General features: G+C 46.2%; 1 protein-coding gene across 2 annotated transcripts in view; it reads left to right on the top strand.

The window, feature by feature from the left end:
- Plekha8 (pleckstrin homology domain containing A8) overlaps nt 1-6,106 on the top strand; it is a 63,008-nt gene extending 56,902 nt beyond the window's left edge. Inside the window, exon 14 of one of the 2 annotated variants that reach the window (XM_041640263.1) lies at nt 975-1,154. In XM_041640263.1, coding sequence (XP_041496197.1) covers nt 975-1,003 — 29 coding nt within the window. In that variant the 3' untranslated portion in view covers nt 1,004-1,154. Of the gene's footprint in view, nt 1-974 lie in introns of both variants that reach the window. The other variant, XM_041640262.1, reaches the window with a different exon arrangement.
- Nucleotides 6,107-11,009: the final 4,903 nt, after the last annotated feature.

Consider the following 11,009-nt stretch of genomic DNA (forward strand, 5'->3'; position numbering starts at 1 on the left):
TGCATCACCTAGACCTCCACTGCCCACAGTCTGTTGGCTTCTTAATCTTACAAACACATACTAGAACAGTCTACCAAGCTCTGTTTATAAATTCTAAGGCTTTCCTAGTCTGAAATTCCTCTCTTCTGCATTGTTTCCTCAAACCAGTTCCAAAGGTCCAAGAAACAGGAGGTCAGTTTCATCAAGTAACAAGCCCACTCCTGGTATTAGTTCTTTTGTATTAGTTACTTTTAGCATTGCTGCAACAAAGTATCCAACAAAAGCAATTGAAGAAATAGAGTTTATTTTGGTTTAAATTTTGAGTGTAGTCCTGTACCCTGGAGCATGAGACAGTTGGTCACACTGCATCCAGTCTGGAAGTAAGAGAGATGAATGTTGCTGTATGGCTCATTTCTTCTTTTTCTTCCTAGACCCCAACACACATAATGATGCTACCCACATTTATAGTGTGGTTCTTCCTACCTCAGTCAATCAATCGTGAAACTCTCTCACACATATGCCTAGAAGTTTGTCTCCTAGGCCTGTCAGGGTAACAATCATTATTAATATTACAAGTTTCCTTCTTTATTAGAAAAATATAAAAAGTTATAGGAAATATCCATATTGGGAAATAATAGGCGATAAGACAAATGAAATGTAAGTGAGATACAAATAGAATACTCCAGAAGGCTAGACAGGTGGTATGCAGTATCAGCATGCACATGCCAGCAGACAGATGTGCATACTGATTGGGAGGATTCATGGCAGCAGTCATCATTAAATTGTCCCAAGTAGACCCCTGCCTTTTCTAGCCTATCTGTGAATTAGAAGGGCATTCATATTTGTTTACCCTTGCTTTCCTCAGCTCCCCACTCCTTCCCCCCCTCCCCGTGTGTGTGTGTGTGTGTGTGTGTGTGTATGTGTGTGCGCGTGCATGTCTAAGAGTATGCAAGTGACAGTTGTGTTGCAGAACCTCACAGGTAATTCTTTTGCAGTTAGCACTGAGGGCAGCACCATCCTATGAAGATTTTGTGGCAGCGCTAACCATAAAAGAAGGCGACCACCAGAAAGAAGCTTTCAGTACCGGGATGCAGAGGGACCTCAGCCTTTACCTCCCTGCTATGGAAAAGCAGCTGGCCATACTGGACACTTTATATGAGATCCACGGGCTGGAGTCTGATGAGGTGGTGTGACGGCTAAAGGACAGCACCTCCTAACTTCAGGGAATAAAGTTTGCTAAAGTGTTGTGTCGCCCTAGTTAATTTCCAGCAACAGCTTCGATGCCCTCCAACTCCTTTCCTTGGGGAGATAGACAGGAGGAAGTGAAACCTAGTGCTTTTATAGAATTGTTTTAATGCGTTTGTGTTTGGTGTGTTTAAAAAATCAAGGTGCTAAATATTTCAGTTCAACAGGCCTACTGGAAACCAAATCATAGCTGTCATAGACTTGAATAGCAAGCAGTAAGAGCAAAATCAACAAACGGACTTGTTGGGATCACACTTTGTATTGCTCTGTTTCAGTTATCAGTTTTAGTGGACCACCCAAACCCAAGCACTATGCAGGACTATAACACAAAGCCAGTGTTTAAAATAGCTTAGGAGTTGACTGAGCATTGGAGGGAGTGTAGGCCGCTTTGTCAAAGGACTTGCCGTGTAACAGTTTGTTATTCCTAGACTGTCCCAAGTGGGTCCCTTCTCTGTGACTCCGCTGATGAGAAGGCTGTGTAGTGAAGGCATTTCTTCATTTGTGGGAAAACACTAACAGGAACTGCCATGCCTGTTGTCAGGTGAGACCGTGGTTCCAGGAGATGCTTGAGACCAGAATAGAAAGGCAGGGTAAGTCATTTGGGTAGCACATGCCACCACTCTGATCCAGTACATTTTCTGTGTGTTGTTTGAATGGGACAGCATAGCATAATGAGGATTCCTATCCTACTTCAGTGGTAAAGTCTGTAATAGGAAGGTCTGCTCACTTTCATGGAGTATCTTGTTTCTGTTTATTTGATTTTATTTTTATTTATTTATTTTTTGCCTAGCTTCATGAACTCTCTTCAGCAAAAGAGCCAGGTAGCTTTCAAAGGTGAAGTAGATCACCCATGTATTGAAGTCATTCAATGTACTGTTTCAAAGAATAGAGTCCTAGAACTTACCTGAAGAACCCACATCTGGTGGTGAAATAGGAAATTTGCTGTTTAATGACCTTCCCAGGTGATACTCAATTGGTTGAGCTACCAATTGAATTCTAGTTTTTCAGAATTTCCATTCTCCTGCAAAAAACAAATGATCCATCCTCTAACCCCAAGAGGAAGGGAGTATCATTCAAGTAAAGTAATTAAATGGAGAATGAGTAGACCAGCAGCTTCGGTAACATTGCTTGTGGCATTTCTATAAAGAATGACAAGTTGCCCTTGTCTCCCAGTAATGATCCAAGCTGCCTAGAGTATGCATAGGGGAGAAGGCATGAGTACCCTCTCCAGGAAATGCTCCTCCGTAACAAGGAAGGTCATTCCAGCATAAGCAGTCCCCCAAAGAAAGTGACCCCTTTGCCAGGTACAGGTGAAGGGAGTGGCTGTGCCTGCTGTACACACTAGGGCTCTGCAGAGAGTTTTGTGCAGGGAAAGGTACTGGCTTTGTTTTTTGTCGTCTTTAAGCAAGTGGGCATTTCCTCAAGTTACTGACGCAGTAGAGCGGACCATAGTGGTGCATGAAGTCCAAGATACTCAGGAGTATGAGGTGAAAATATCACTTGAGCCCAGAGTTTGGAGGTTAATCTGGGCAACATAGCAAGAGACCTTGCCTCTTAAAATATTTTTTTAAAAAAAAAAAAGCTTACGTGAAGCAAGCATTTTGCTTACATGAGAGCTTGTAGCAAGTAAACAGGAGCAGGAGGAAGGGGCTGCAATTACTAACAGTGTGCTGCTTTGCTCCCATGAGAGCTTCCTATGGATCCTCTTCCCTGGCTAGTGGAGATCTGAGGGAGGAGCTAGGGCATAGTTTAGACCTCCTGTCCATGGCATAGCCTCTTAAGACCAGAAAGAAAAGGCAGCTAGTCTGCTGTCTCTGAGAGTGGGTGTGCCGTCCGTGCCATGCTAACAGGAAATTGATGCTAAGCATGGCTGCACTGAGCAGCTCTGGGTGCCTCTGTGGTCTCTAGAACCCAGGGCTGGGGCACTCTGAGAACACCTTGGTCTGCAGTGAGGCTTCAAGTACACAGCTGCCATGCCGGGCAGTCTGTTTGTAGTTCATTCTTCCTGGATTGCTAGTTGCCTGTTTCTCATTTTAGTTAAAGCCGGGCTTTGTTTCTTCTGATTTTCAGTTACTTGCTAAGAAAGGATTAATAAGAAAAGATCCTTAAAGTGCTGTCAGGGGCCTTCCAAGAGCTCTGGCATCCCTAAGCCACCCTCACCCTAACAGGTGAAGGACTGGTGTGTTTGTTGACAGAATGCTCACCTTGTCTTCATTGCTAACAGCAGTTTTTGGGTTATTTTCTAGCGTAAGTTTAAGAGAGGAGCTGGAGACTAGGGAAATGCATCTCCCTAGACACTAGCAGGCTTGACTAAGGAGCCTTGACTGACCCCTTGGCTGACCCCTTCCTCATGGAGTACTGCCCCACCACCGTGCATTCCATCAGTCTGCTCTTCTCCCCACCCCATGAAGCTCAGCTCCACACTGCCTGGCATCAATTGTGACAAGGCTTTTGTTTTTTAAAAACAAATCTGATTATAACCAAAACCTACTGAAAGAAACTAACTTGGAGGTGTGGCACCATTGAGTGTTGAAACCAGCTTGTAAGGGAGGCAGAGGTGATTCCGATGGCAGCTCTTGACACACCCGGAAACATGAAGGGTGCTTTGAGTATGTAATGGCTGGTTACTTCCACGTCATGCTGAGGGGAAAGCATCACTTCATGTCACTTCCATAATGGGGGACATTATCTATACCCCCTCTTTCAGCCTTGGGGCTTTTTCTTCTCTGCTCCTGTGCATTGCTAGCATTGAGCTGCACCCTCCCCCCCATCAACTTGCCTCAGTGATTCCACCCCTAGCTCTTGTTTACCCTGTAGCAGCTGCAGCAGCCACAGCCTGGTCCAGGATCTGTTACCTACCTACCCAAACTGCCAGAGCTTTGGGGAGAGCTGTGTGCACATTTGTAGCTGTAAGGTAGGGGAAGGTCACGGTGGGAGTGCTGGGTGCCACAGGGAGTGTGCACACCTCTGCTTCTGATTATTCCTTGTACAGTCAGTGTGTTCATCTTTCTACCTGCCGAGCAGTTTTTTAGGTAAGAGAAATGTATGGTAGGGTTGGGAAATTCGGTGCACTATGTTAAATTTGGAAGTGAGAAGAGCTGAAGAATTTTTTCTAAAGAAAACTAGTCCAATTTTAAAGGTCATATATAAGGAGAGATTTCAGATAAAGCAACAGAGACGTGAGAGGGTTTTGAGCAATACAAGATAGAAGGCATTTTAGAGACTTTCCGGAGAACAGTTTTTTTGTGAATTGCCGACTAGACCACCATGTCCTGTCATGTTGTGTTTCTGAACCATCGGTTCAAACCACTGCTTCTGATTTAGTCCCAGGTTTGCAACAGTTCGACTCTCTACCCTAATTTTACTACCAAACATTAGTAAGGTTGAAGGTTTCTAGATGTAACCACAATCTGTGTTGACCGTCATTCCGCTCAGCGATCTCATGTGTTTGACCATAGGGAGCCAGACCTGAGATGCTTTGTGACACTGTTCAGTCCGCATGTTGTGTGTGCGGCAGACCCCAGAAGTACACATGAAATGCTGTACTGAGAAGTGTGTTCTTCCGTGTGCTTCTGTGTGACCTGCAGTTGCTTCCTCAGGGCTTTCACAGTAACGACTTAACTATTCAGTAGCTGTTTGATGGTGTCCCAAGGCTTTATCCGTAACAAGGTGTACAATGTTAGTTGAGGGTCCTTTCACTGCTCACTGGCCCTCCCGGGAATGCTCCCAGTCCAATCCCGTCTAGACTAGCCTGAAGACTATTTGCATGATTTCTTACTGCACAGCTGCATTCAAGAAATCTAGGGTGTGATCAACCAGTCACTGGTGATGCCTCGCATACAGATGACACATGTGTTGATCTCTCTTCTCCATTGTCTATTTATAGCCTTTAATGGAAAAGAAGATATGCCCCTACTCTGCAATGTGAGGTTTTCAGGATTTTTGTAAATTGTAAATCCTTGAGTCACTCTTCAGAGTGAAAGGCATTTCCAGCTGAGCTGTAGGGGGCATAATATCCAGCTTGTTTTAAATGTCTCATGTACTTAAAGTGTGGTCAGTGTCCTCCTCTCCTTACCCTGGGTCACATGGTCCCCTCACCCTGTGGTGGATGGTTCCGTCAGCCCTAGCATGGATGGCTTCATTGCACAGCTCATCTCATCCACACAGAACTCTGTATGTGCCCACAGTAGGTGGAGTCAATGACGAGAAGGATGATCTAGACGGTGGATGAGCCAGCTTCATGGCACGAGAAATGTACGATTCCCATGTGTCATGAGAATTTCACTAGAATGTCATTCAACAGCCCAACTACCTCATGTGAAATTGGCTGTGGACAATCTGTGTCAGGTGGGAAATGTGTTCAGAGAACTTTATTCTGGTTAATAAATTGAACAGTGTGATGTCTCTATGAAGAAGAAGCATGTTATACCAGATGCCAAAGGCTAAACTATAAATAGATTTTTCTTGGGTTCCTTTCCACGTTAATGTTTAATTCCACAGTCTGTATCCTCATGAATGTTTGTAGTTTTGTAGAGCCGCATGCCCTGAGTATCTGTCACAGAATCGTGTGTCACCTCCTCTTGTCTCTCAGTATTCTGAATGGACATCAGAATGCTGATAGGAAACAAGTCAAACTACAAAAGCATCAAACAGCTGTGGCTTCTTAATTTAATGGACCTGTACTTAGAAATGTGTTGGAGCTTTTTAGGACCAATTGTTGAGTGGAAATCTTGTGTGCAAATTTGTCTGCTTCTCTGTCCAAGTTGTTATTCTGTATCATGCAAAGTGGGGCAGGGGAGGGTTTTACTTCCTTTGGAGAATGTTTGAAAACATATGTCAAATTTTTATATTCATTAGTTACAATAAACATATTTTTAGAGTATTTTATTAAGTGTTCTTCAGAGGTTTTGTATGAGTTTTGTTTATATGCCAGTGATATGCATTGTTTATGAAACTCCCACGTCGTGCTAGTCATCATTCTAAGCCCTTGACTGATACTAACCATTTTCTCCTCCTGACTGTAAGCCAGGTACTATACACAGTACCTCAGGGTACAATTAGGAGAACTGAGGCACAGACTGGGCAGCTTTTTGCCTAATTCCCACGGCTGAAGACTGGAGACAGGCTACGAACCTAGAACCGCCAGCTCCAGGGTCTTCACAAAGCTCTGAAGACCGACAGCATCAGCCAGTGTAGTGGCATCTGCATTGGTGATCTGGGCATTCTAGAAAGACCAGCCCTTCTCAGACATGGTTCTCTTCTTTGTTTTTAGAGGTATGAGTAGCAGTGATGTCACAGCCCAGCACTACGCCAGAGCCTGGGAAGGTCTTCCCTTAGAGAACTCCACTCCAGTGAAGCCAGATCCTTGTCTGCCTCAGAAAAGAATCTTAGAACTCAAGACCTCAGAAAAGAATCTTAGAACTCAACAGAAGCAAAATTAGTGTTCATCAAGCAGAGAGAAGAGATGGTGCACACTTCAGGTGTAAGGGAGGGGGATTGAGAGCTGATATTTTAGTTCCCCTTATATTCATACAAGTACAGCAGATGAGATACCCTCTGCACCACACATCGGTGTGTAACCAGGATCCACCACTGTCATCCTTCCAGAGGCACAGAAGGGAGCCTTCAGAGCGGTGATGTTCATGTTGGCCCTGGTGACTGAGTGCACAGGTTGCTTTGCAGGTAGGTAAGTAGGCAGCTGTGTGAAGCTGTCCCCTTTAGAGAACAGAGCCGCCAAGCGTTTGATGACATGTGGCCTACCATAGGCCATTGTTTGTCTGTAGAGTCAGAATTGTTGAAATGGTTTTAAATTTCTAAGTGTTCAAAGCCCTTCATAGATTACTCAGATGCTGGGCCCTCTGCCTTCTCCATCCTCTGACCATTAGACATCATTGCCCACCCCCACATGTGCCCACGTTCCTTCAGTCACTGGGGAAAGTAGGATGATGTTCCCGCCCACTGGCTTTGAGTTAGTCCTATTTTTCCTGTCCTCCTTGCACATTTGGGTGGTCCTAGAGCCTAGACTCCCTGCAGATGGTCTTTAAATTACAGCTGGACTGAGTGTGGTGGCTCCATTTAGACCCACCTGTCTCCTGATGATCTTTCTTTCAGTAGTCCTTCGTTCCCCGAAGACCCCAGAGAGAGCCTGGCTGCCCCTTAAATGTTTCCAGCTGAGGTCAGTGGACATACCCTCATCTTTCTCCCTCACTCTCTGTACCTACTTTGTCTTCAAGGTCTCCTTGACACCCACATTCCCTAAGCTGCATGACCTCTCAATCCTCTTCCCTCTCACCCTGCCTGACGTGTCTTCCAAACCTGGAAATGCTCCCATAGCTCCATGCCGTGACTCAAGCCCCTGCACAAACTTGGAAAGCCACACCCCTTTGCCACTCCAGGAAAACACTTCCAAGCCTCCCAGCCACAAAATCCTAGCTGCCAGTTCCTTTAACACTCCTATGTGTCTAAACGATACCGCGTCAAGAGGACTTGGGAGCAGGCGGCATGACTTCCAAGGTTACTAGGCTAATTCTTTGGTGTCATGTCTAGTTATTGGTGTAGCTACCACTGACTCTGAGGTTCGTAAACCCTGCCTTGGATGGTGCTTTTTTTTCTGTCTCTGCAAGGACTTTTACAAGCTATCTGTCACCTCAAATGGTGTTTTCTAATTCTTTCAGATAAATTATTTCTATTATCCAACTACATGAAAATAGATATGAGGTAGTGCCCCACACAGTGCAGCCCCCCCTGTTGCCCTGATTATTTAAGCAATACTTAGAGAGGCTGGCTGCAATGGGGCTGGAGGGAAGGAAGAGTCAGGAGTGGAGGGCTGATTTTGTGTGTCTGTATGGCTATGCACCTTTGCATGTGTGTGTCTGTGTGCGTCTATGTTTATGCGTCTATGCATGTGACTCTGAGTGTGTCTGTCAGTATGTCTATGTATAATATTACTTGGCCTTTGCTAATTCTACTAAAATGTGTCAATGATATTTTGATGTCAAATTATGAAAGGGTAAGATTAGACCAGTTCATGGTTCTCAACTCTACATAGACCTGGTGGGAGGAGTCTAAAAGCACCAATGTCTGGGTCCCTCCCTATGCATCAGTTCTCAGGAGTATGGCCTGTCCTTGATTCTGTTAAAATCTCCCCAGTAATCCTGACACCCATCCCTGATTGAAATCCTCTGAGCTACTTTACAGTTGTCCATGGGGACTTTCAGGATGAATCCAGACTGCAGAACTTCTTTCTTAAGATCCAACAACATGGCAATCAAAATAAATACAATTCTAAAAAGTTAAAAAAAAAAATTTGAAAGTTTCCAGGGATCAAGCAGTGGAAGGAACTGAGATTTGCATTTGTGCCTTGAACTCCAGAGTACTAGCCAAAGATAAAGACTAGATTTCCCATCAAGACAGAATAGCTCTTAATCCCCTTGCCACTGAGGGAAAATCCGGAATCTCACTAAAATCTCAGGGTTAGAAAGGAGCTGGTTAGTAACGTAAACTGAAGTTCCCTGAGAAAGCCATGTTGATTCTCCAGACTGGGTAGGACTTGTGTGGCTTTAGAGTTGGGATGTTGCAGGTGAAGAGGCAAATCACCTCTGCTATCCTCGGTTCCCTCACTGTTTCATGTGCATCTGTGCAGATGACCGGACATGTTTCCATCAGGGAAACCTTTGAAGCGCACTGAGCCATAAGCAGATCGCTAGTTTCCACCACTCACCCCAAAGCTGAGAACAACATCCAACAGCCTCAGAAACACATATCAGGGACTCCCCTGCTTAATTGTAACCCACCTACTTGAGTCCTCACCAATATATTTAGCAAATGCTTGAGTTTTCTGTTACAGATTTATGTAACTGCTTCCACAGTGGAATGTGCCATTCAGGGGAGCCTGAATCTGTGTCCCCAGGCCACAGTCACTCAGATCTGGCTCATATTACACTTGGTCTTCTTCTCTTCAGAGCAAGCGCTGTGGTCTGAGTTGACAAACTCTTGCTGTAATGGCATCCTTCTGTCTTCCTCTGAGCAGAGTGATTCTGGGGTAGAGTTGAGGTGGGAATGCAGTTGTAGGAGTGAAAAAAGACTAGGACACAGCTCATCCCTCAGCTAAGAGTGTCACAGGATGCAGTCAGCGTCCTCAGCTAAGAGTGTCACAGGCATGCAGTCAGCGTCCTCAGCTAAGAGTGTCACAGGCATGCAGTCAGCGTCCTCAGCTAAGAGTGTCACAGGCATGCAGTCAGCGTCCTCAGCTAAGAGTGTCACAGGCATGCAGTCAGCGTCCTCAGCTAAGAGTGTCACAGGCATGCAGCCAGCGTCCTCAGCTAAGAGTGTCACAGGCATGCAGCCAGCGTCCTCAGCTAAGAGTGTTACAGGCATGCAGTCAGCATGGCGTCCTCAGCTAAGAGTGTCACAGGCATGCAGTCAGCATGGCATCCTCAGCTAAGAGTGTCACAGGCATGCAGTCAGCGTCCTCAGCTAAGAGAGTCACAGGCATGCAGTCAGCATCCTCAGCTAAGAGTGTCAAAGGCATGCAGTCAGCATCCTCAGCTAAGAGTGTCTCAGGCATGCAGTCAGCGTCCTCAGCTAAGAGTGTCACAGGATGCAGTCAGCATGGTGTCCTCAGCTAAGAGTGTCACAGGCATGCAGTCAGTGTCCTCAGCTAAAAGTGTCACAGGATGCAGTCAGCGTCCTCAGCTAAGAGTGTCACAGGATGCAGTCAGCGTCCTCAGCTAAGAGTGTCACAGGCATGCAGTCAGCATGACGTACTCAGCTAAGAGTGTCACAGGATGCAGTCAGCGTCCTCAGCTAAGAGTGTCACAGGCATGCAGTCAGCGTCCTCAGCTAAGAGTGTCACAGGCATGCAGTCAGCATCCTCAGCTAATAGTGTCACAGGCATGCAGTCAGCGTCCTCAGCTAAGAGAGTCACAGGCATGCAGTCAGCATGGCGTCCTCAGCTAAGAGTGTCACAGGCATGCAGTCAGCGTCCTCAGCTAAGAGAGTCACAGGCATGCAGTCAGCATGGCGTCCTCAGCTAAGAGTGTCACAGGCATGCAGTCAGCGTCCTCAGCTAAGAGTGTCACAGGCATGCAGTCAGCATCCTCAGCTAAGAGTGTCACAGGCATGCAGTCAGCATCCTCAGCTAAGAGTGTCACAGGCATGCAGTCAGCATGACGTACTCAGCTAAGAGTGTCACAGGCATGCAGTCAGCATCCTCAGCTAAGAGTGTCACAGGCATGCAGTCAGCATGGCGTCCTCAGCTAAGAGTGTCACAGGCATGCAGTCAGCATCCTCAGCTAAGAGTGTCACAGGCATGCAGTCAGCATGGCGTCCTCAGCTAAGAGTGTCACAGGCATGCAGTCAGCATCCTCAGCTAAGAGTGTCTCAGGCATGCAGTCAGCGTCCTCAGCTAAGAGTGTCACAGGATGCAGTCAGCGTCCTCAGCTAAGAGTGTCACAGGATGCAGTCAGCGTCCTCAGCTAAGAGTGTCACAGGCATGCAGTCAGCATGACGTACTCAGCTAAGAGTGTCACAGGCATGCAGTCAGCATCCTCAGCTAAGAGTGTCACAGGATGCAGTCAGCGTCCTCAGCTAAGAGTGTCACAGGCATGCAGTCAGCGTCCTCAGCTAAGAGTGTCACAGGCATGCAGTCAGCATCCTCAGCTAAGAGTGTCACAGGCATGCAGTCAGCGTCCTCAGCTAAGAGAGTCACAGGCATGCAGTCAGCATCCTCAGCTAAGAGTGTCAAAGGCATGCAGTCAGCATCCTCAGCTAAGAGTGTCTCAGGC

This window comes from Microtus oregoni, unplaced genomic scaffold (genome assembly GCF_018167655.1).
Source record: "Microtus oregoni isolate MIOR12 unplaced genomic scaffold, Mior012 000062F_ref0000492, whole genome shotgun sequence".
Classification (NCBI taxonomy): Eukaryota; Metazoa; Chordata; class Mammalia; order Rodentia; family Cricetidae; genus Microtus; species Microtus oregoni.